This window comes from Hemiscyllium ocellatum, chromosome 25, assembly GCF_020745735.1.
Source record: "Hemiscyllium ocellatum isolate sHemOce1 chromosome 25, sHemOce1.pat.X.cur, whole genome shotgun sequence".
Classification (NCBI taxonomy): domain Eukaryota; kingdom Metazoa; phylum Chordata; class Chondrichthyes; order Orectolobiformes; family Hemiscylliidae; genus Hemiscyllium; species Hemiscyllium ocellatum.
In genome coordinates, this window is record NC_083425.1 from 52783921 (window position 1) to 52811825 (window position 27905).

Genomic DNA, 27905 nt, shown 5'->3' on the forward strand with positions numbered 1-27905 from the left:
CTCCCTCAGCAGACACTGTCAGCAGGGTGTAGCTGCACAACAGCAGCAGGAATATGAGATCATCCAATGCGCTCCCCCCACCCCGCATCCGATCCTTCCCATTGGATTTCCGCATTTCGGAGTCTCCAAGCCATTTCACGGAAGCTGCCAAGGAAAATCCGTGAATCTTCAGTGGGATTGAGCTAGCATCTGGTGTCTCTTACATTAACCGGTGCGACGAGGGAATTCCATCTGTGCCGATGAGAAAACGATGTTGATTTCTGGCGATAATAATAAGTGAATCCCAGGGCTGTTGCAAACAGGAGGGACGAACCCTCTCACAGAGATCAGAAAACAGTTTGCATTTCTCCGTCGAGTGCACCCACCCCTCGAGCAGTTGTGAAGACTTCAGTATTTGTCCGGCCCATCTCTTACTGACCTCTGAAACACTTTCACTTTCTTTTATTTGCCTCTTGTTTCCCGCCTCCATGTCTTCTTCAGCCAGAGCCAGCTCCCAGGAGAAATTTGTCTGTGCCCTCTGCCTGGATGTGTTCAGTGACCCAGCCACTATACCATGTGGGCACAGTTTCTGCTTGCCATGTATTGCCAGGTACTGGGAGCTGAGGTCTGACACAGGAAAGGCTAACTGCCCTCAATGTCTTCGCACCTTCACTCCCATACCCAGACTGCAGAAGAACCTCACTTTATGTGAGATCCTGGAAGACCTCCAGGCCAGTGCTGAGATCTCTTCTGGCTCTCATCCAGCTGGACCGGGGGATGTCACCTGCGATATCTGCACCAAGACCAAGGTGAAAGGCGGGAAAAGTTGCTTGGACTGCCTGCTCACGTACTGCGGGCCCCACTTGCAGCCTCATCACCAGGAGGCAGCTCTGAAGGACCATGTCCTTGTTGACCCCATCAAGCATCTCCACACCCAACGAGACTGTGCAGCTCATGGGGAGCCCTTGGACTGGTTCTGTCGGACCGAGGGGGAGAGTATTTGCAGGTTATGTGTTGCGGAGCAGCACATAATCCATGACGTGGTGACCGTACCAGAGGAAGTGGCTCAACAACAGGTAAGGCGACTTTTCGAGATGGGAAAGAAATAATTTATAGTGAGAGATGGCATCCAGAATGGTTTATAGCTCTATTGTTTAGAGTATTTTTTGAAAATTAGCTTTCTTGGACATGATTTCAGCAAAGCTTTTGACAAGGTCCTATATGGAAAACTGATAAAGACAAGAAAAGCAAGGTAACTTGGCAAGATAAGTCCGAGGTTGGTGAACTGAGCGGAGACCGAGAGTGGTGGTAGAAGGCTGTTGTGTGACTGGAGTCGGGTGTGCGGTGACCTACCACAGGGATCAGTGCCGGCTCCCTTATTGTTTGTGATATTCACGAACGATGGAGATGAGGATGTGGGAGGAGGAATGACAAGTAAGTTTGTCAATGACACGAAGATTGGCCAGTGGCTGATAATGACAGGTAGGTGTTAGGCTACAGCAGGATAAAAATGGACTGATCGGATGGGCAGATTACTGGCAGATGGAATGTAACCCTGAAAAGTGTGAGGTCACCTTTGGAAAAGGTGACAAGATGAAGGAGGGCTCAATGAATGGCAGGGCACCAGAAAGCTTAGAGGAACAGAGGGAGTATTTGCCCAAAGATCACTGAACACAATGAGACATATCAATTGGTTGGTTAAGAAGGCATATAGGACGTAGATTATATGAGCAGAGGGATCATGTTAGAGCCGTATAGGACTTTGGGTGGGTCCCAGTTGGAGTACTGTCTGATCCCACAGAACAGAAAGAACATAATTGCACTGGAGGGGGTTGTGGAGAGATTTACCAGGATGGAGCACGTCAGCGATGAAGGGAGGCTGGATAAGATTAGATTCCCTACAGTGTGAAAGCAGACCTTTCGGCCCAACAAGTTCACACCGACCCATTTCCCGCAGACTGACACTATGGGGCAATTTAGCATGGCCAATTCACCTAACCTGCACATTTTTGGACTGTGGGAGGAAACTGGAGCACCCGGAGGAAACCCACGCAGACACAGGGAGAATGTGCAAACTCCACACAGACAGTCGCCCGAGGCTGGAATCGAATCCAGGTCTCTGGTGCTGTGAGGCAGCAGTGCTAACCACTTTTATCGATTCTCCTGCTCCTCGGACACTGCCTGAGCTGCTGTGCTTTTCCAGCACCACACTCTCGACTCTGATCTCCGGCCTCTGCAGTCCTCATTTCCACTTATTTGATGTATCATGACATTTGAGTTTAAGGGTTGAATGGAAAGTGGGAATAATGTAAGTTGAGAGTTGTTAATTGTTGGTGCAGATTTGACGGGACAAAGAACCTCTTCTGTACTGTATAGTTATCTTATTCCTTGATATGACACATCTCTAGCGTAGGAGGGGCTATGTACCCAGACATTCGAACCCACAGATAAAAGGCAAGTAGATGGATAAGTGGAACAATATGAACAAAGTCTTTAAATTGGGGCGAATCTCAGTTATCATTTCAAGTCCAGCAGGAAAATTTTAAGTTTGCATTGGCACTCCCTAAATTTGAGTGAAAGGATGTGGAGGTATTCTTCATTCGAGAAAATAGCGAAACAGATGATTGGGCAAAAGAGAACTGGACATTGTTCATATAGAGTAAGTTGACAGGTGTAGAAACATATGCTTCACTGTTCAGAGGAGAATTCTCAGGGCTATGATAACGTAACAAGGAAGTAAATTGGCTGAATATGAAATAATGCCTGAAACATCCCAGCAGAAGATCTAGAATGTCAGGAAGCCACCTGGGCAAACCTATGTTGAATTCAAGAAGGTTAAACAAAGTCATTTTGATGATGGATATGACCATTAGAAACTGAAGCCATGTATGAAGCTCTTAGAGATCATTCTTTCAATGAAATTTAGAATTAACAGAAGTTTTTGCTGTCTTTCAACTCTTGCTATTATGGTGCAATTGTTCAAAACTCTGGTGCGGCTGCACTTGGAGTATTGTGTGCAGTTCTGGTCACTGCATTATGGGAAGGATGTGGAAGCTTTGGAAAGGGTTCAGAGGAGATTTACTTGGATGTTGCCTGGGATGGAGGGAAGTCTTATGAGGAAAAGCTGAGGGACTTGAGGCTGTTTTCATTAGAGAGAAGAAGTTTGAGAGGTGACTTAATTGAGACATATAAGATGACCAGAGAGTTAGATAGGGTGGACAGTGAGAGCCTTTTTCCTCGAATGGTGATGGATAGCACGAGGGGACTTTGCTTTAAATTGAGGGGTGATAGATATAGGACAGATGTCAGAGGTAGTTCTTTACTCAGAGAGTAGTAAGGGTGTGGAACAGTCTGCCTGCAACAGTTGTAGACTCGCCAACTTTAAGAGCATTTAAATGGTCATTGGATAGACATATGGATTAAAATGGAATAGTGCAGGGTAGATAGGCTTCAGATTGGTTTCACAAGTTGGTGCAACATCAAGGGCTGAAGGGCCAGTACTGAGCTGTAATGTTATATGTTCTATGTTCATGAAGTCTGACCTATGCCAAGGCGTGAGAGTCGGATCAAAATGTCTGATTGTGGGTCATGCACTGATGTTATAAATTCTTCATTAACTGCATGCGGTTTTCTTATAGGAACTGATTCTGCGTAACTCATCAACTCTGAAACAACAGCTGCAAAAGACATTGGCAGAGATCAGTGACCTGCAGGTCAATGTCGATTCAGTCAAGGTAAGCTCTTTGTGTTGTGAGGGTGTCAGTCATGACCTCAGACAGATCAAGAGCTTTAAAGCTCATCTCCCCTCGATTCTCACCATCTGTCTGCAAACAGATTGGGATCTGATTTTTTCCGGGGAGAGAGTGAGGACTGCAGATGCTGGAGATCAGAGCTGAAAATGTGTTGCTGGAAAAGCGCAGCAGGTCAGGCAGCATCCAAGGAGCAGGAGAATCGACGTTTCGGGCATGAGACCTTCTTCAGGAATCATTCCTGAAGAAGGGCTCATGCCTATAACGTCGATTCTCCTGCTCCTTGGATGCTGCCTGACCTGCTGTGCTTTTCCAGCAACACATTTTCAGATCTGATTTTTTCCCCCCGTTTTGGACAGTGGAGATGTATTCTCTTTGTGAGCTCTGAGTTTGCAGGAATTGCCATAGCACTGTTAAAACCAGAAGTAGAATTTAACTCACAGACTCTTTGACACGGAGGGGATGCTTTGCGATGCATGTAATTGTCATTCTTTTATTACACTGTAATTTGTGTGTTTTGCAGTTCTTAAGCACTTTATGCTGTGTATGATTGTGTAGTTTGTGCTGTCCATGTGTACCCTCAGTCCTGGAGGAACGCTGTCGGTGTTTTTCCTGTATCAGTTGTGTATGCTGGAAATAACAAGTAAAAGCTATTCTATCCTATATCCATGGACTGATAAAAGCTGAAAAAGGAGATGATTGTAATGAGGAACAACCTCTATAACAAAGCAAACAACAGGCGAGTCAATGTTTCAGGCATAAACCCTTCATCAGGAATAAGCCAGAATTTTAATCCAGAGACCCGGATAATGATCTGGAGATCTGGGTTTGAATCCTGCCACAGCTGATGGTAGAATTTGAATTCAATATGTATCGGGAATTAAGAGTTTAATGATAACCATGTACCCCTTGTCGATTGTCAGGAAACCCCATCTAGTTCACTTATGTGACTCCAGACCCACAGCAGTATGGTTGACTCTTAACTGCCCTTTTGGAAATTATCGATGGGCAGTAAATGCTGGCCTAGCCAGTCGTGCCCTCATCTTGTGAATGAATAAAACACAACCTCAATAAGTTAACCATTTAATCTTCTATAATAACCCAGTCTGCGTAGTCTGCCCTGAAGCAGAGCAATAACTGACTTCCTCTGCTGTTAATAGAATTCCTCACAGGAGGTGAGAAGTGAGATCATCCAGAAATTCACAGTCATGGTCAAACTCATCGAAGAAGCCCACAAAGAAGCGATTGCGCAGATTAATAACGACGAGCAAGTGACACTGGGCCAAGCCAAGAGTGTGAGGACCCAGCTGCAGCAGAGGCGTACTGAGCTCACTGCTGGTGAAGACCAACTGAGAAAACTGCTGAAGATCAATGACAACCTGATATTTCTGCAGGTAAAAACTATTTACACTCTTGTAATAGAAATGTTAAAAATAATTCCATATTTATAACAGCAAGGAAAAGTGCACAGTAACTCATATTCTTGTACTGAAGGCTGCAGTTAAGAGCTAGTTTCAGCTTCTGACTGTATTGTTTGTTAACTTGGGATCTCTGTAAACTGGGGCAGGACAGCATTATTAATAACGACCAGATTGTCATCAGAGAGATGAGAGGTGGGGGATGGGGAATCTGTGATTCCATTTCCATATTGTCATCTCCATGGAGACCAGCAACATTTTGGTTTAAAATCTAAAAACCCAACATTTACGAAAACAGCGAAGCCTTGATGTTCCAGATTAAATGAAAACAATTTAAATCACACAAAAAAAAGCAATAGTAATAAATGCACACTTTCTTAAGACAAAAGATTTAATTTGATTTGATTTATTGTTATCACATGCACATAATCACAGGGAAAAGTTTTGCGTTAAATCTAGGCAGATCATTGCAAACAAGGCCATATGGATCATGGGCTGTTTCGACAGAGTGAGGCATACAAAGTTACAGCTGCACAGGAGATGTGCAAAAGCAAGATTAACATTAAGTGTGAAATTTGAGAGGTCCATTCAGCAGGCTAACAATGGCAGCAAAAAAGCTGTTCTTTAAACTGGTTGGTATGAGTGTTTAAGCTTATATATCATCTCCCTAATGGAAGAAACTGGAGAGATTATTGCCAAGGCGGGAGAGCGAGTGATTTGTGTGTGGAATGAACTTCCAGAGGAAGTGGTGGCTGAGGATTCAGTTACAATGTTTAAAAGAAATTTGGATAAGTTCATGAATAGGAAACATTTCGAGGGATATGGACCAAGTGCAGGCAGTTGGGAAGAATTTGTTTGGGATTATGGTTGATATGGACTAGTTGGACTGAAGGGACTATTCCCGTGCTGTATGATGGTGTGATTCTATAATAAACATACATTGAACTCAATTCCTTTTAGTCTTTCTTCACCCATTTTACTTTCACACCATTTGAGGTATTTCCAAATAACTGAAATCAGATACTTATCAAAAATTGAAAAATTAAGCACTTGATTTGAGTTGTGAGGTTTGCACATGGGGCAAGATTTCTTGTGCCTCTTGTTTATGTGCAAGGATGGCCTTTTAATTCTCCTCCAAATACCTCTGATTTCAGATTCCCAATTCAATATAAATGTCTCTTGGGTCTTATATATAGCACCTCAGATCAGAGCTCCAATATTCCTTAGCTCTGGAGATTTCGACCCTAAGCATTCTCCCATCACTTGGCTACAAGAAATTGTGTTAATTAGAAATGCGCACCAAATGCTGGCTTAATTAGTGATGCCCACATCTCTGACTGAATAGGTAAAAATCGCATTATCAGGAATCTTTTGAGAAATTACATTCTTCAAAGCACAGCATCAGAAAAATCAACTGAACTCTGTTGAAGAGCCATGTTTTCTCTTTTGCAGTCTACTCATTTTCAATCTTGAAAACAAAACTGAGCGAACATATAATGGGACTTCCTCGCAATACGTAATTATTTTATTCAGATCGTTTTTTCTCTATTGTTTATCTTCCAGGCAACCTGGTCACATGATCATTTCCACCTGGGAGCCAGGTGACTTCACATGCATCACTTTCAGACAATTATACTTCTTAAAGGATCTTCAAACCAAAATAAAAGATTGGTATTTATTCTGAAGCATGCACTCCTTCATGCCCACTCACCAAGTATGTACTAACTACACAATCAATGTGCTGTGAAATAGCACTGAGAAATATTTGAAATGCTCAACTAATTTAAAAAAAAGCAGCCATTCAAAATCTCCCCTCCTACCCTCTCATAAACCTCTCAATCAAACACTGGCAACAAAAGTCCCTTTGAAGAAATTTTAAATCCATTTCACACTTGTTACACTTAGAGTCATTGAGTTATCGAGATGTACAGCAGGGAGGAAGCTGTTCTTGAACCTGTTGGTCTGAATGTTTAAGCTTCTGGATCTTCTGCCTGACGGAAGAAATTGGAGAGAGTATTGCCAAGGTGGGAGGGAGAGTAGTTTGGGTGTGGAATGAACTTCCAGAGGAAGTGGTGGGTGAGTGTTGTTGGAGCTACAGTCATCCAGGTATGAAAAGTCCTTTCCAATACACTCCTGACTTGTGTCTTGTAGATGGTGAAAGCACTTTGGGGAGAAGGAAGGTGAGTTACTCACTGTAGAATTTCCAGTCTTCATCCTGCCTCACACCCACAGTTTTATATAACAGGTCCAAATCAGTTTCTGGTCAACAGTAAGACCCCAGGATGTTGGTAGTGGATTCATGGATAGTAATGCCATTGAATATCAAAGGCAGGTAGTTGCACTCTCTCTTTTTGGACAAGATCATTGCCTGGCTCTTGTGTAGTATAAATGTGGCTTACACGTATCAGCCCAAGCCTAGATATTGTCCAGATCCTATTGCATTTAAACAAGGACTGTTTCAGTATCTGAGGAGTCATGAAGGGTACTAAACATTATGCAATCTTGGGCAAACATCCCCCACTTCTGACCCTATGGCAGAGGGAAGGTCACTGATTTGATTCATTTATTGTCTCATGTACCTTGTTACAAAGTACAGTGAGAAGTGATGTACAGTGTCACCACTCTCCACTGCCAACTTATAACACAAGAAAAGAAACCAAAACGTAGAATAAAAAGGCGGAAGAATGAAGAAATAAAGAAAAAAGTGTTCAACTTTACCGTCTTATTTAGCACTCCGTCATGGGCCGTGGGACAGGTGGCCAGGCATGGGTCCCCTTCACCGTGCCAACATCGTTGGAATGAAAGTTGCTACTCTTTGTCACCATCTTGCCTCTGCCGACGCTCTTGCCATGATGAGCCCTCACTGGATCTCGCCAATGCAGTTGCCTCCAATGCCGCTGGGGGCACCTCACTCTCCATGGGTCCACTTTGGGCCCACCTCACCGATGTCGCCGAAGCTGATGCTGCTTCATTGATGAAGCAGCTGAAGATGGTCAGGCCTTTGGTACTGCCCTGAGCAACTCCTGCAGAAACAGGCTGGAGCGGAGATCAATCATTTCCAAAAATCATAAACATCTTTGCTTGTGCTAGTTATGTTTTCAACCAAAGGAGAGATTTGCCCAGGATGCCCCTACACCCCGGTTGTACTCCCTGGTGTGTACACCACGGTGGCACAGTGGTTAGCACTGCTGCCTCACAGCGCCAGAGACCTAGGTTCAATTCCCGCCTCAGGCGACTGACTGTGTGGAGTTTGCACATTCTCCCCGTGTCTGCGTGGGTTTCCTCCGGGTGCACCGGTTTCCTCCCACAGTCCATAGATGTGCGGGTCAGATGAATTGGCCATGCTAAATTGCCCATAGTGTTAGGTAAGGGGTAAATGTAGGGGTATGGGTGGGTTGCGCTTCGGCGGGTCGGTGTGGACTTGTTGGGCCGAAGGGCCTGTTTCCACACTGTAAGTAATCTAATCTTTACTCCTCTTACTTACATTCTATTGAATGATGCCTTGATGTCAAGGGTAGCCATCCTCATTTCACCTGTGGAGCTTAGCTGCTCTTGGAGGTTAGCTGCTCTGCCCATGTTTAAACCGATGCTGTAATGAGATCAGGAGATCGATGGCCCTGGGCAGAAACCAAACTTTGTGTCAGTGAGCAGATTATTGCTGAGAAAGTGCCATCTGATAGCACTGATAATGCATCACTTTACCATTGATCAAGAGTAGAATAATGGGGTGAGGGGAGGGGATGAGTTGTATTTGTCCTGTTTCATTGTGTACAGGATATATCTGGGCAATTTTCCACATGGTTGGGTAGATGTTAGTGTTGTGGATGAACTGGGACAGTTTGGCTCAGGATGGAACCGGTTATGAAACACCAATCTTCAGTACTAATGCTGGAATGTTGTAATCTTTACAGTTCCCAAGCCATTTCTCGATATCACATGGATTGAGCTGAATTTGCTGAGGACAGGCACCTGTGTTTCTAGGGACCACTAGAAGAGACTGAAATGAAACACTCACTCGGACCATCTGCCTAAAGATGGATATGTATACTTCAGTCTTATTATTGCAATAATGTGCTGGCATCCTCCATTCTTGAGAACAGGGATATTTGTGATTTATGATATTTTGTTCACAACTGATGTTGTAGGACACCAGTTAGACCTGGTTCACTGGTTGTCGGGAATTTTGTACATTTCCTTGCCTCGTGACATCTGCCCATTTGTTCTGCCTGCTCCTGTGGTGCAGGGCCTAGATGACCTCATTATGAAAGGTAGGCCGGACTCCAAGGGAGATAAATGGACCCAACCTGGCAGGGTTTGGTTACAAGGCTTTCGAAGGGGAGTGCCAGCATTATTTCACTGTCAGCACAACAGTCATACAGCCATAGACTCATACAGCCCTACAGCCATAGACTCATACAGCCCTACAGCACAGAAACAGATCCTTCAGTCTAACCACTCCACACCAACCATAATCTGCAACTAAACTTGCCCCACCCCTGCTTGCATTTGGCCCATTTCCCTCCAAACTCTTCCTATTCATGTACTTATCCAAATGTCTTTTAAACATTGTAACTGTACCTATATCCAGAACATCCTCTGGAAGGTCATTCCACACACGAACCATTTTCAGAGTAAAAAGGTTGCCCCCATGTCCTTTTTAAATCTTTCTCCTTATAAAAATGCATCTTAGTTTTGTAATCCTCCACCCTGGAGAAAAGACCATTGCCATTCACCTTATCCATCCCCCTCATGATTTTAAAAACTTCTATAAGGTCTCCTCTCAGCCTCTGACCTTCCAGTGTAAAATGTTCCACCCTATCCAGACTTTCCTTATAACTCAAACTCTCCATTGCCAGTAACATTCTGGTAAATCTTTTCTGAACCCTCTCCAGCTTAATAATATCCTTCCTATAACTGGGCAACCAGAACTGTACACAGCACTCCAGGAGAGGCCTCACCAATGTCCTGTACAACCTCAATATGTCATCCCAGCTCCTATACTCAAAGGTCGGAACGATGAAGGCGAGCATGCGAAATTCTTTCTTAAACACCCTATCGACATGTGACACAAACTTTGCGGAATTATGGACCTGAACCTATGGGTCTTTCTGTTCTACAGCAGTACCCAGGGCCCCATCATTAATGGTATAAGTCTTGCCCTGCTTGTTTTACCAAAATGCAATGCCTCACATTTCCAAAGTAATTTTTCAATGTCTGTGTCGACTTGCGTTAAGATTAAATATTATTCAAGGGAAATATTTAATGGCTATTCTTTTTTTGTAACTCACGTGAATTAGAAAAACCAGCCAGTGATATTATGTGACTCATTGGTTCTACACATGTAGATACTGAGTTGGAGGGGCATAGGTGATCATGGAGGTGGAGGAGGGTGGTTTAGTGAGAGTTCGAGGGCTTAATGACCATGAACAGGGTCTGTGCCCTAGTGAATACAAATGGGCTTTCTAACCTGCTGTCCTCCATTGCCACCTTGGCCTTGCTTTGGGGATGAGTGCACTGTCGCCCCCTGACACTCACAGACCTAATACTAGGCAAGCAAGAAGTCAGGAATGTGGCATTGGGAAATGACCCAACTCACAGATCCCAACGTCCAAGGTGATAGACAAATATTTTCAAAATCCAAATGCCAGAACCGTGTATATTTAAACACAAAGGCAATCCAGGAATAAGAAAATTTGGTGTGTTTGATCTGAATGGTTGGGTTCCTCAAGTATTTTCTGATAAATAAACCATGTGTGTTGAAATGTTCTCTAAGAGTGAAATGTCCAGAAGGGAACTTGGATATTAGTACACAGCACTTAGTTATTTCTGTTTAGTACAATGTCTGCAACTCAATCAATTAGAGAAACCACCAGAAAATAGAATTATAATGAGAAATGTCACATTTTTAATTCTCTTCCACTCTGAGTATGTCGTGCAGTTCATTAATGAAGTTTAGGGTCGTGTTGGCTGCAAATCCTACCTAATCAGGCTCTGTCCGTGAGTCCAGGTCCACATGAGGTGGATGACTCAATGTCCTGAGGGCATTCAGGATGAATTAGCATGGCTCAATTCCTGCAAAGAAACAAAGAGAGAAACACAGTGCGACCAGTGTGTAAAGTTCACAAATCAAACTTCGGCCAATGGTGGGGTGTATTTTCAGAACTTTAAGTAATTCATTGTGCTTTACTCCCCAATAGGAATCCCGTTGTGTACAAACAGGAGCCCAGCCTTTGGAGATCCCACAATTCAAACAACAAACAGATGCCCAGTCCACAATGGCTTGTGTCAAAGTCTCTGTCAATGATCTTGGCACATCGATTAAACAGCAAGTGATCTCATTTTGCAAGCAAATCCAAGACAAGCAAAATATTGGTTAGTAATTTTAGACTTCTCAAAAGTCAGTCATGCATTTTTGCTTTGACGTATTATTTTTCCAGCAACATGCTCTGGGTGTTGTCAATGAGTGTTCCAGCAGCAAATGCACAGATTCCCCTGTGTCTCTGCTGAGTTAGGCTTGACCACCAGCATTAGGAAGATGAACTGTGTGGATTCTTTGCCATATAGAATGTCACAAGTCCACAATGCGATGTTTCACATATCTAATCTCTGGGATCAACGGCAGTCTGTCATTTGGTAACAGCACAATCACACCACTGAGCCTGGATCTGTTATGTTCAGGAGCATGTCGAACACCTGCAACCCGATCGAACCCCAAACTCCCAGCCCACTAAGTTTGCATCCTCAGTGGATGTAGGTCACATGTTTTTAGCACTTGGGGTAGCCATCTAAGATGGGTCTTTAAATCCAACCATTGATTAATGCAGGGGCCTAACACTGAATTAGGACCAAACTGTCTGGACTTTGGGCTGATTCCTACAATGGTTTTCAGGTGGGAATAAAATGGTAAGTATATTTATGTAGATTTTGAAATACACTTGGAATGCTCATGCATATGGTCAGTTCTCCCACGGTCCTCCTTGTGACCATGACCCTAGCCCTAATCACAGCAGGTTTCTGAGGGCCTGACTGACTTGAAGTTAGTTTTGAAGATAGCCATACAGTAGGGGCATTGTGCTAGATCACTGAACTGATGCTAACTTTCTCTCTGGCTCCAGGAAGAACCTGTTCCAGGACCAAGCATATCAGGCCGGGTGAGTATTTCCATCTGGGAGTCAACTCAACTATTGGAGCACTCCGTTTGTGGATATATCGCTCCCTTTATCTGTCGCTATTAAGGTGCTAAATAGAACAAACCAAACAATGTGACTTATTGAAAGAATTGTGAAAATGTAGTTCACATCTTCATTCATTTTGTTCACCATTTGTTTTGTACAGTTAAACTAAAGAAAACCATGATCAAGAATGATTTGCAATGTTGTAAGTATTCAGACAGAGCACTGTTTTCTCCAATGCTGTTTCACTACTCTACTGAAATGTGTTAAAGAGCGATTACTATTTGTTGATTTCATCAGGACCAGGGAGCCCCAGCATGAATTTCCCTCAATATCTTGCCTTCTTGTCACACACACACAGACACACACGCAGACTCACACATAGACACACACATAGACACACACATAGACACACACGCAGACTCACACACAGACACACACATAGACACACACACAGACACACACGCAGACTCACACATAGACACACACGCAGACTCACACATAGACACACACATAGACACACACATAGACACACACGCAGACTCACACACAGACACACACATAGACACACATAGACACACACGCAGACTCACACACAGACACACACATAGACACACACGCAGACTCACACATAGACACACACATAGACACACACATAGACACACACGCAGACTCACACACAGACACACACATAGACACACACGCAAACTCACACACAGACACACACATAGACACACACACAGGCACACACATACACACACACGCAGACACACACATAGACACACACACAGACACACACACACAGACACACACATAGACACACACATAGACACACACGCAGACACACACATAGACACACACAGACACACACATAGACACACACATAGACACACACACACAGACACACACACAGACACACACATAGACACACACATAGACACACACACAGACACACACACAGACACACACATAGACACACACGCAGACTCACACATAGACACACACATAGACACACACACACAGACTCACACTTAGACACACACACAGACACACACATAGACACACACATAGACACATACACAGACACACACACACAGACACACACATAGACACACACACAGACTCACACATAGACACACACACACAGACACACACATAGACACACACGCAGACTCACACATAGACACACACACAGACACACAGATAGACACACACATAGACACACACGCAGACTCATACATAGACACGCACACAGACTCACACATAGACACACACATGGATACATACGCAGACTCACACATAGACATGCACAGAGACACACACATAGACACACACACAGACTAACACATAGACACAGACATAGACACACACGCAGACTCACACATAGACACAGACACAGACTCACACATAGACACACACGCAGATTCATACATAGACACACACGCAGACTCACACATAGACACACATGCAGACTCACACATAGACACACACATAGACACACACATAGGCACACATGTAGACTCACATAGACACACACACAGACACAGACACAGACTCACACATAGGCACACACGCAGATTCACGCATAGACACACACAGAGACGCACATGCAGACTCACACATATACACACACATAGACACTCACGCAGACTCACACGTAGACACACACACACACAGACCCACACATAGACACATACGCAGGCTCACACATAGACACACACAGACTCACACATAGACACACACGCAGACTCACACATAGACACACACATTGACACACACGCATACTCACACATAGACACACACATAGACACACGCATAGACTAACACATAGACACAAACTCAAACTCACACATAGACACACACTCAGACACACACGTAGACACACATGCAGACTCACACATAGACACACACATAGACACACACATAGATACACACGCAGACACACACAGAGACTTACACATAGACACAAACTCAAACTCACACATAGACACACACTCAGACACACACGTAGACACACATGCAGACTCACACATAGACACACACATAGACACACACACAGACTCACACATAGACACACACGCAGACACACACACACAGACTCACACATAGACACACAAATTAACATACACACAGACTCACACATAGACACACACGCAAACTCACACATAGACACACTCGCAAACACACACATAGACACACACATAGATACACACGCAGACACACACAGAGACTTACACATAGACACACACGCAAACTCACACATTGACTCACACATAGACTCACACACAGACACACACACAGACTCACACATAGACACACACACAGACACACACATAGACACACACGCAGGCACACACATAGACACAAACACAAACTCACACATAGACACACACGCAAACTCACACATAGACACACACGCAGACACACACATAGACACACACGCAACCTCACACATAGACACACCCGCAGACACACACATAGACACACATGCAGATTCACACATAGACACACACACAGACACACACATAGAACATTGAACATGGAACAATACAGCACAGAACAGGCCCTTCGGCCCACGATGTTGTGCTGAAAATTTGTCCTAGCTTAAGCACTTATCCATGTACCTATCCAATTGCCACTTAAAGGTCACCAATGATTCAGACTCTGCCACTCCCACAGGCAGTGCATCCCATGCCCCCACCACTCTCTGGGTAAAGAACCTACCCCTGACATTCCCCAATACCTTTCACCCTTCAACTTAAATTTATGTCCTCTTGTAACACTCTGTTGTACCCGGGGAAAAAGTCTCTGACTGTCTACTCTATCTATTCCCCATATCATCTTATAAACCTCTATCAAGTCACCCCTCATCCTTTGCTATTTCAATGAGAAAAGGCCGAGCACTCTCAACCTATCCTCGTACAACCTATTCTCCATTCCAGGCAACACCCTGGTAAATCTCCTCTGCACCCTCTCCAAAGCTTCCACATCTTTCCTAAAGTGAGGCGACCAGAACTGCACACAGTACTCCAAATGTGGCCTAACCAAGGTCCTGTACAGCTGCAACATCACCTCATGACTCTTGAATTCAATCCCTCTGCTAATGAACGCTAATACACCATAGGCCTTCTTACAAGCTCTATCCATCTGAGTGGCAACTTCCAAAGAGCTATGAACATGGACCCCAAGATCCCTCTGCTCCTCCACCTTACTAAGAATCCTACCGTTAACCCTGTATTCCGCATTCTTATTTGTCCTTCCAAACTGGACAACCTCACACTTGACAGGGTTGAATTCCATCTGCCACTCCTCAGCCCAGCTCTGCATCATATCTAAGTCCTTTTGCAGCTGACAACAGCCCTCCTCACTATCCACAACGCCACCTATCTTCGTATCATCTGCAAATTTACTGACCCACCCTACGACTCCCTCTTCCAAGTCATTAATAAAAATCACATACAGCAGAGGACCCAGAACTGATCCCTGCGGAACTCCACTTGTAACTGGGCTCCAGGCTGAATATTTACCATCTACCACCACTGTCTGACTTTGACCGGTTAGCCAGTTCTCAACTGGCCAAATTTCCCACTATCCCATGCCTCCTGACTTTCCGCACAAGCCTACCATGGGGAACCTTATCAAATGCCTTACTAAAATCCATGTACACTACATCCACTGCTCTACTCTCATCCACATGCTTGGTCACCTCCTCAAAGAATTCAGTAAGACTTGTAAGGCAAGACCTACCCTTCACAAATCCGTGCTGGCTGTCCCTAATCAAGCAGTGTCTTTCCAAATACTCATAAATCCTATCCTTCAATACCCTTTCCATTACTTTGCCTACCACCGAAGTAAGATTAACTGGCCTGTAATTCCCGGGGTTATCCCTATTCCCTTTTTTGAACAGGGGCACAACATTCGCCACTCTCCAGTCCCCTGGTACCACCGCCGTTGACAGTGGAGATGAAAAGATCATTGCCTTCGGCTCTGCAATTTCCTCTCTTGCTTCCCACGTAATCCTAGGATATATCCCGTCAGGCCCGGAGGACTTGTCTATCCTCAAGTTGTTCAAAATGTCCAACACATCTTCCTTCCTAACAAGTATTTCCTCTAGCTTACCAGTCCGTTTCACACTCTCCTCTTCAACAATACGGTCCCTCTCATTTGTAAATACTGAAGAAAAGTACTCATTCAAGACCTCTCCTATCTCTTCCAACTCAATACACAGTCTCCCACTACTGTCCTTGATCGGACCTACCCTCGTTCTCGTCATTCTCATGTTTCTCACATACGCATAAAAGGCCTTGGGGTTATCCTTGATCCTACCCGCTAAAGATTTTTCATGCCCTCTCTTAGCTCTCCTAATCCCTTTCTTCAGCTCCCTCTTGGCTATCCTGTATCCCTCCACTGCTCTGCCTGAACCTTGTTTCCTCAACCTTATGTAAGCCTCCTTCTTCCTCCTTACAAGACATTCAACCTCCCTTGACAATATAGACACACAGACTCACACATAGACACACACATAGACACACACACAGACTCACACAGAAACGTACACATAGACACACACACAGACTCACACATAGACACACACATAGACACACACGCAAACGCACACATAGACACACACGCAAACTCACACATAGACTCACACACAATCTCACACATAGACACACACGCAAACTCACACATAGACTCACACACAATCTCACACATAGACACACACGCAGACTCACACCTAGACGCACACACAGACTCAAACATAAACAAACACGCAAACTCACAGATTGACACACCCGCAGACACACCCGCAGACTCACACATAGATACACACATACCCTCACACATAGACACACACGTAAATACACACACAGGCACACACATAGACACACACGCAGATTGACACACAGACACACACACAGAATCACACATAGACATACACATAGACACACACACAGACACAGACACAGACTCACACATAGACACACACGCAGATTCACGCATAGACACACACATAGACACACACAGAGACGCACATGCAGACTCACACATATACACACACATAGACACTCACGCAGACTCACACGTAGACACACACACACAGACCCACACATAGACACATACGCAGGCTCACACATAGACACACACAGACTCACACATAGACACACACGCAGACTCACACATAGACACACACATTGACACACGCATAGACTAACACATAGACGCACACGCAGACTCACACATAGACACACTCATAGACACAAACTCAAACTCACACATAGACACACACTCAGACACACACGTAGACACACATGCAGACTCACACATAGACACACACATAGACACACACACAGACTCACACATAGACACACACGCAGACACACACACACAGACTCACACATAGACACACAAATTAACATACACACAGACTCACACATAGACACACACGCAAACTCACACATAGACACACTCGCAAACACACACATAGACACACACATAGACACACACATAGATACACACGCAGACACACACAGAGACTTACACATAGACACACACGCAAACTCACACATTGACTCACACATAGACTCACACACAGACACACACACAGACTCACACATAGACACACACACAGCCACACACATAGACACACACGCAGGCACACACATAGACACACACACAAACTCACACATAGACTCACACACAATCTCACACATAGACACACGCGCAGACTCACACCTAGACGCACACACAGACTCAAACATAAACAAACACGCAAACTCACAGATTGACACACCCGCAGACTCACACATAGATACACACATACCCTCACACATAGACACACACGTACATACACACACAGGCACACATATAGACACACACGCAGATTGACACACAGACACACACACAGATTCACACATAGACATACACATAGACACACACACAGACACAGACACAGACTCACACATAGACACACACGCAGATTCACGCATAGACACACACATAGACACACACATAGACACTCACGCAGACTCACACGTAGACACACACACACACAGACCCACACATAGACACATACGCAGGCTCACACATAGACACACACAGACTCACACATACACACACACGCAGACTCACACATAGACACACACATTGACACACACGCATACTCACACATAGACATACACATAGACACACGCATAGACTAACACATAGACGCACACGCAGACTCACACATAGACACACACATAGACACACACTCAGACTCACACATAGACACACACATAGACACACACACAGACTCACACATAGACACACACATAGACACACACACAGACTCACACATAGACACACACGCAGACACACACACACAGACTCACACATAGACACACAAATTAACATACACACAGACTCACACATAGACACACACGCAAACTCACACATAGACACACTCGCAAACACACACATAGACACACACATAGACACACACATAGATACACACGCAGACACACACATTGACTCACACATAGACTCACACACAGACACACACACAGACACACACATAGACACACCCGCAAACACACACATAGACACACACGCAGACACACACATAGACACACATGCAGACTCATACATAGACACACACGCAAACTCACACATAGACACACACACAGACTCACACCTAGACACACACGCAACCTCACACATAGACACACCCGCAGACACACACATAGACACACATGCAGATTCACACATAGACACACACACAAACACACACATAGAACATTGAACATGGAACAATACAGCACAGAACAGGCCCTTCGGTCCACGATGTTGTGCTGAAAATTTGTCCTAGCTTAAGCACTTATCCATGTACCTATCCAATTGCCACTTAAAGGTCACCAATGATTCAGACTCTGCCACTCCCACAGGCAGTGCATCCCATGCCCCCACCACTCTCTGGGTAAAGAACCTACCCCTGACATTCCCCAATACCTTCCACCCTTCAACTTAAATTTATGTCCTCTTGTAACACTCTGTTGTACCCGGGGAAAAAGTCTCTGACTGTCTACTCTATCTATTCCCCATATCATCTTATAAACCTCTATCAAGTCACCCCTCATCCTTTGCTATTTCAATGAGAAAAGGCCGAGCACTCTCAACCTATCCTCGTACGACCTATTCTCCATTCCAGGCAACACCCTGGTAAATCTCCTCTGCACCCTCTCCAAAGCTTCCACATCTTTCCTAAAGTGAGGCGACCAGAACTGCACACAGTACTCCAAATGTGGCCTAATCAAGGTCCTGTACAGCTGCAACATCACCTCATGACTCTTGAATTCAATCCCTCTGCTAATGAACGCTAATACACCATAGGCCTTCTTACAAGCTCTATCCATCTGAGTGGCAACTTCCAAAGAGCTATGAACATGGACCCCAAGATCCCTCTGCTCCTCCACCTTACTAAGAATCCTACCGTTAACCCTGTATTCCGCATTCTTATTTGTCCTTCCAAAATGGACAACCTCACACTTGACAGGGTTGAATTCCATCTGCCACTCCTCAGCCCAGCTCTGCATCATATCTAAGTCCCTTTGCAGCTGACAACAGCCCTCCTCACTATCCACAACTCCACCAATCTTCGTATCATCTGCAAATTTACTGACCCACCCTTCGACTCCCTCTTCCAAGTCATTAATAAAAATCACATACAGCAGAGGACCCAGAACTGATCCCTGCGGAACTCCACTTGTAACTGGGCTCCAGGCTGAATATTTACCATCTACCACCACTGTCTGACTTTGACCGGTTAGCCAGTTCTCAACTGGCCAAATTTCCCACTATCCCATGCCTCCTGACTTTCCGCACAAGCCTACCATGGGGAACCTTATCAAATGCCTTACTAAAATCCATGTACACTACATCCACTGCTCTACTCTCATCCACATGCTTGGTCACCTCCTCAAAGAATTCAGTAAGACTTGTAAGGCAAGACCTACCCTTCACAAATCCGTGCTGGCTGTCCCTAATCAAGCAGTGTCTTTCCAAATACTCATAAATCCTATCCTTCAATACCCTTTCCATTACTTTGCCTACCACCTAAGTAAGATTAACTGGCCTGTAATTCCCGGGGTTATCCCTATTCCCTTTTTTGAACAGGGGCACAACATTCGCCACTCTCCAGTCCCCTGGTACCACCGCTGTTGACAGTGGAGATGAAAAGATCATTGCCTTCGGCTCTGCAATTTCCTCTCTTGCTTCCCACGTAATCCTAGGATATATCCCGTCAGGCCCGGGGGACTTGTCTATCCTCAAGTTTATCAAAATGTCCAACACACCTTCCTTCCTAACAAGTATCTCTTCTAGCTTACCAGTCTGTTTCACACTCTCCTCTTCAACAATACGGTCCCTCTCATTTGTAAATACTGAAGAAAAGTACTCATTCAAGACCTCTCCTATCTCTTCCAACTCAATACACAGTCTCCCACTACTGTCCTTGATCGGACCTACCCTCGTTCTCGTCATTCTCATGTTTCTCACATACGCATAAAAGGCCTTGGGGTTATCCTTGATCCTACCCGCTAAAGATTTTTCATGCCCTCTCTTAGCTCTCCTAATCCCTTTCTTCAGCTCCCTCTTGGCTATCCTGTATCCCTCCACTGCTCTGCCTGAACCTTGTTTCCTCAACCTTATGTAAGCCTCCTTCTTCCTCCTTACAAGACATTCAACCTCCCTTGACAATATAGACACACAGACTCACACATAGACACACACACAGACTCACACACAGACTCACACAGAAACGTACACATAGACACACACACAGACTCACACATAGACACACACATAGACACACACGCAAACGCACACATAGACACACACGCAAACTCACACATAGACTCACACACAATCTCACACATAGACACACACGCAGACTCACACATAGACGCACACACAGACTCAAACATAAACAAACACGCAAACTCACAGATTGACACACCCGCAGACACACCCGCAGACTCACACATAGATACACACATACCCTCACACATAGACACACACGTAAATACACACACAGGCACACACATAGACACACACGCAGACTGACACACAGACACACACACAGACTCACACATAGACATACACATAGACACACACACAGACTCACACATAGACACACACAAGACACAAACACACAGGCCCTCACATAGACACACACGCAAACGCACACATAGGCACACATAAACACACATGCAAACTCATACGTAGACACACACGCAAATTCACATATAGACACACACAAGACACACACGCAGACTCACACATAGACACACACATAGACACATACGCAGACACACACAGACTCACACATAGACACACACGCAAACTCACACATAGACACACACAGAGACACACACAGACACACAGAGACACACACAGACACTCACATAGACACACACGCAGACTCACACATAGACACACACACCCTCACACATATACACATTTGTAGACACACACACACACAGACTCACACATAGACACACACGCAGACTGACACATACACACAAAGACTCACACATAGTCACACACGCAGACACACACATAGAAAATTGCACAGACTCACACATAGACACATACATCGACACACACATAGACACACATAGACTCACACATAGACACACATACAGACTCAAACATAAACAAACACGCAAACTCACAGAGAGACACACACGCAAACTCACACATAGACACATACACAGACTCACACATAGACGTGCATGCAGACACACAGACTCACACATAGACACACACGCAAACTCACACGTAGACAGACACATAGGCACACACGCAAACTCACACATACACTCACACGCAATCTCACACATAGACACACACATAGAAACACACGCAGACTCACACATGGACACACACATAGACACACACGCAGACTCACACATAGACGCACACACAGTCTCAAACATAAACAAACACGCAAACTCACAGATTGACACACACACACAAACTCACACATAGACACACCAGCAGACACACACGCAGAGTCACACATAGATACACACACAGACTCACACATAGACACACAGACACTTCACACATAGACACACACGTAGATACACACACAGACTCACACATAGACACACACGCAGACACACACATTGACACACACGCAGACTGACACATAGACATACACACAGACTCACACATAGACACACACATAGACACACGCAGATTCAAACATAGACACACACACAAACTCACACATAGACACACACATAGACACGCACGCCGACTCACACATAGACACAGACACACCCTCACACATAGACACACACGTAGATACACACACAGACTCACACATAGACACACACGCAGACACACACATAGACACACATGCAGACTGAGACATAGACATAGACACAAACTCACACATAGACACACACATAGACACGTACGCAGACTCACACATGGACACACACAGACGCACACAGACTCATACATATACACACACGCAAACTCACACATAGACACACACGCAGACGCACACAGACTCATACATAGACCCACACAGACACACAGAGACACAAACATAGACACACACGCAGACTCACACATAGTCACACACAGACTTACACATAGACACACACAGACTCACACATAGATACACACATAGACACACACGCAGACTCAAACATAGACACACACGCAAACTCACACATTGACATGCACATAGACACGTACACAGACTCACACACACACACAGACGCACACAGACTCATACATAGACACACACGCAAACTCACACATAGACACACACGCAGACGCACACAGACTCATACATAGACCCACACAGACACACATAGACGCACACGCAGACACACACAGAGACACAAACATAGACACACACGCAGACTCACACATAGCCACACACAGACTTACACATAGACACACACAGACTCACACATAGATACACACATAGACACACACACAGACTCACACATAGACACACACACAGACACACACACAGACTCACACATAGAAACACACGCAGTCACAAACACACAGGCCCTCACATTGACACACATGCAAACACACACATAGACACACATATAGACACACGCAAACTCATACGTAGACACACACGCAAACTCACACATAGACATACACATGACACACATGCAGACACACACACAGACTCACACATAGATACAGACGCAAACTCACACATAGAGACACACACAAACACACACATAGACACACATGCAGATACACACACAGACTCACATGCAGACACACACGCAAACTCACACATAGACACACACATAGACACACACGCAGACACTCACAGAGACACAGACATAGACACACATGCAGACCAACACATAGACACATAGACACACACACAGACTCACACATAGATACACACGCAGACACACACATAGAAACTCACGCAAACTCACACATAGACACACACAAAGACACACATGCAGATTCACGCATAGACACATACATAGACACATATATAGACGCACAAGCAAACTCACATAGACAAACACGCAAACTCAGATATTGACACACATGCAGACACACATGCAGACACACACATGGACATACATATAGACACCCACAGACCCACACATAGACACACACATAGACACACACAAACTCACATACAGATCCACACATAGACACACACAGACTCACACACAGACACACACACACAGACTCACACATAGACACACACATAGACACACACATAGAGACACATAGACACACACAGACACACACACACACACACACACACACACCCACATACATAGACACACACATAGACACATATGCAGACACACACATAGACACACACATAGGCACACACACAGACTCACACATAGACGCACACGCAGACACACACGCAAACTCACACATAGACACACACGCAAACTCACACAAAGACACACACATAGGCACACACATAGACACACACACAGACTCACACATAGACACACACACAGACTCATCCATAGATACACCCGCAAACTCACACAAAGACACACAGGCAAACTCACACATAGACACACATGCAGACACACACACAGACTCACATATAGACACACACGCAAACTCACAAACTCACACAGACACACACGCAAGCTCACACATAGACACACACATACACACACGCAAACTCACACATAGACACATACACAGACTCACACATAGACGTGCATGCAGACACACAGACTCACACATAGACACACACGCAAACTCACACGTAGACAGACACATAGGCACACACGCAAACTCACACATACACTCACACGCAATCTCACACATAGACACACACATAGAAACACACGCAGACTCACACATGGACACACACATAGACACACACGCAGACTCACACATAGACGCACACACAGTCTCAAACATAAACAAACACGCAAACTCACAGATTGACACACACACACAAACTCACACATAGACACACCAGCAGACACACACGCAGAGTCACACATAGATACACACACAGACTCACACATAGACACACAGACACTTCACACATAGACACACACGTAGATACACACACAGACTCACACATAGACACACACGCAGACACACACATTGACACACACGCAGACTGACACATAGACATACACACAGACTCACACATAGACACACACATAGACACACGCAGATTCAAACATAGACACACACACAAACTCACACATAGACACACACATAGACACGCACGCCGACTCACACATAGACACAGACACACCCTCACACATAGACACACACGTAGATACACACACAGACTCACACATAGACACACACGCAGACACACACATAGACACACATGCAGACTGAGACATAGACATAGACACAAACTCACACATAGACACACACATAGACACGTACGCAGACTCACACATGGACACACACAGACGCACACAGACTCATACATATACACACACGCAAACTCACACATAGACACACACGCAGACGCACACAGACTCATACATAGACCCACACAGACACACAGAGACACAAACATAGACACACACGCAGACTCACACATAGTCACACACAGACTTACACATAGACACACACAGACTCACACATAGATACACACATAGACACACATGCAGACTCAAACATAGACACACACGCAAACTCACACATTGACATGCACATAGACACGTACACAGACTCACACACACACACAGACGCACACAGACTCATACATAGACACACACGCAAACTCACACATAGACACACACGCAGACGCACACAGACTCATACATAGACCCACACAGACACACATAGACGCACACGCAGACACACACAGAGACACAAACATAGACACACACGCAGACTCACACATAGCCACACACAGACTTACACATAGACACACACAGACTCACACATAGATACACACATAGACACACACACAGACTCACACATAGACACACACACAGACACACACACAGACTCACACATAGAAACACACGCAGTCACAAACACACAGGCCCTCACATTGACACACATGCAAACACACACATAGACACACATATAGACACACGCAAACTCATACGTAGACACACACGCAAACTCACACATAGACATACACATGACACACATGCAGACACACACACAGACTCACACATAGATACAGACGCAAACTCACACATAGAGACACACACAAACACACACATAGACACACATGCAGATACACACACAGACTCACATGCAGACACACACGCAAACTCACACATAGACACACACATAGACACACACGCAGACACTCACAGAGACACAGACATAGACACACATGCAGACCAACACATAGACACATAGACACACACACAGACTCACACATAGATACACACGCAGACACACACATAGAAACTCACGCAAACTCACACATAGACACACACAAAGACACACATGCAGATTCACGCATAGACACATACATAGACACATATATAGACGCACAAGCAAACTCACATAGACAAACACGCAAACTCAGATATTGACACACATGCAGACACACATGCAGACACACACATGGACATACATATAGACACCCACAGACCCACACATAGACACACACATAGACACACACAAACTCACATACAGATCCACACATAGACACACACAGACTCACACACAGACACACACACACAGACTCACACATAGACACACACATAGACACACACATAGAGACACATAGACACACACAGACACACACACACACACACACACACCCACATACATAGACACACACATAGACACATATGCAGACACACACATAGACACACACATAGGCACACACACAGACTCACACATAGACGCACACGCAGACACACACGCAAACTCACACATAGACACACACGCAAACTCACACAAAGACACACACATAGGCACACACATAGACACACACACAGACTCACACATAGACACACACACAGACTCATCCATAGATACACCCGCAAACTCACACAAAGACACACAGGCAAACTCACACATAGACACACATGCAGACACACACACAGACTCACATATAGACACACACGCAAACTCACAAACTCACACAGACACACACGCAAGCTCACACATAGACACACACATACACACACGCAAACTCACACATAGACACATACACAGACTCACACATAGACGTGCATGCAGACACACAGACTCACACATAGACACACACGCAAACTCACACGTAGACAGACACATAGGCACACACGCAAACTCACACATACACTCACACGCAATCTCACACATAGACACACACATAGAAACACACGCAGACTCACACATGGACACACACATAGACACACACGCAGACTCACACATAGACGCACACACAGTCTCAAACATAAACAAACACGCAAACTCACAGATTGACACACACACACAAACTCACACATAGACACACCAGCAGACACACACGCAGAGTCACACATAGACACACAGACACTTCACACATAGACACACACGTAGATACACACACAGACTCACACATAGACACACACGCAGACACACACATTGACACACACGCAGACTGACACATAGACATACACACAGACTCACACATAGACACACACATAGACACACGCAGATTCAAACATAGACACACACACAAACTCACACATAGACACACACATAGACACGCACGCCGACTCACACATAGACACAGACACACCTTCACACATAGACACACACGTAGATACACACACAGACTCACACATAGACACACACGCAGACACACACATAGACACACATGCAGACTGAGACATAGACATAGACACAAACTCACACATAGACACACACATAGACACGTACGCAGACTCACACATGGACACACACAGACGCACACAGACTCATACATATACACACACGCAAACTCACACATAGACACACACGCAGACGCACACAGACTCATACATAGACCCACACAGACACACAGAGACACAAACATAGACACACACGCAGACTCACACATAGTCACACACAGACTTACACATAGACACACACAGACTCACACATAGATACACACATAGACA

The 27905-nt window shown here is 44.9% G+C and overlaps 1 protein-coding gene across 1 annotated transcript in view; it reads left to right on the forward strand.

Annotated features, from left to right (window-relative positions):
- Nucleotides 1-467: 467 nt before the first annotated feature.
- LOC132827713 (E3 ubiquitin/ISG15 ligase TRIM25-like) overlaps nucleotides 468-27905 on the forward strand; it is a 103643-nt gene continuing 76205 nt past the window's right edge. The window contains exons 1-6 of the mRNA XM_060844398.1: nucleotides 468-1055; nucleotides 3618-3713; nucleotides 4889-5122; nucleotides 11344-11518; nucleotides 12262-12297; nucleotides 12482-12523. Coding sequence (XP_060700381.1) covers nucleotides 468-1055; nucleotides 3618-3713; nucleotides 4889-5122; nucleotides 11344-11518; nucleotides 12262-12297; nucleotides 12482-12523 — 1171 coding nt within the window. The remainder of the gene's footprint in view (nucleotides 1056-3617; nucleotides 3714-4888; nucleotides 5123-11343; nucleotides 11519-12261; nucleotides 12298-12481; nucleotides 12524-27905) is intronic.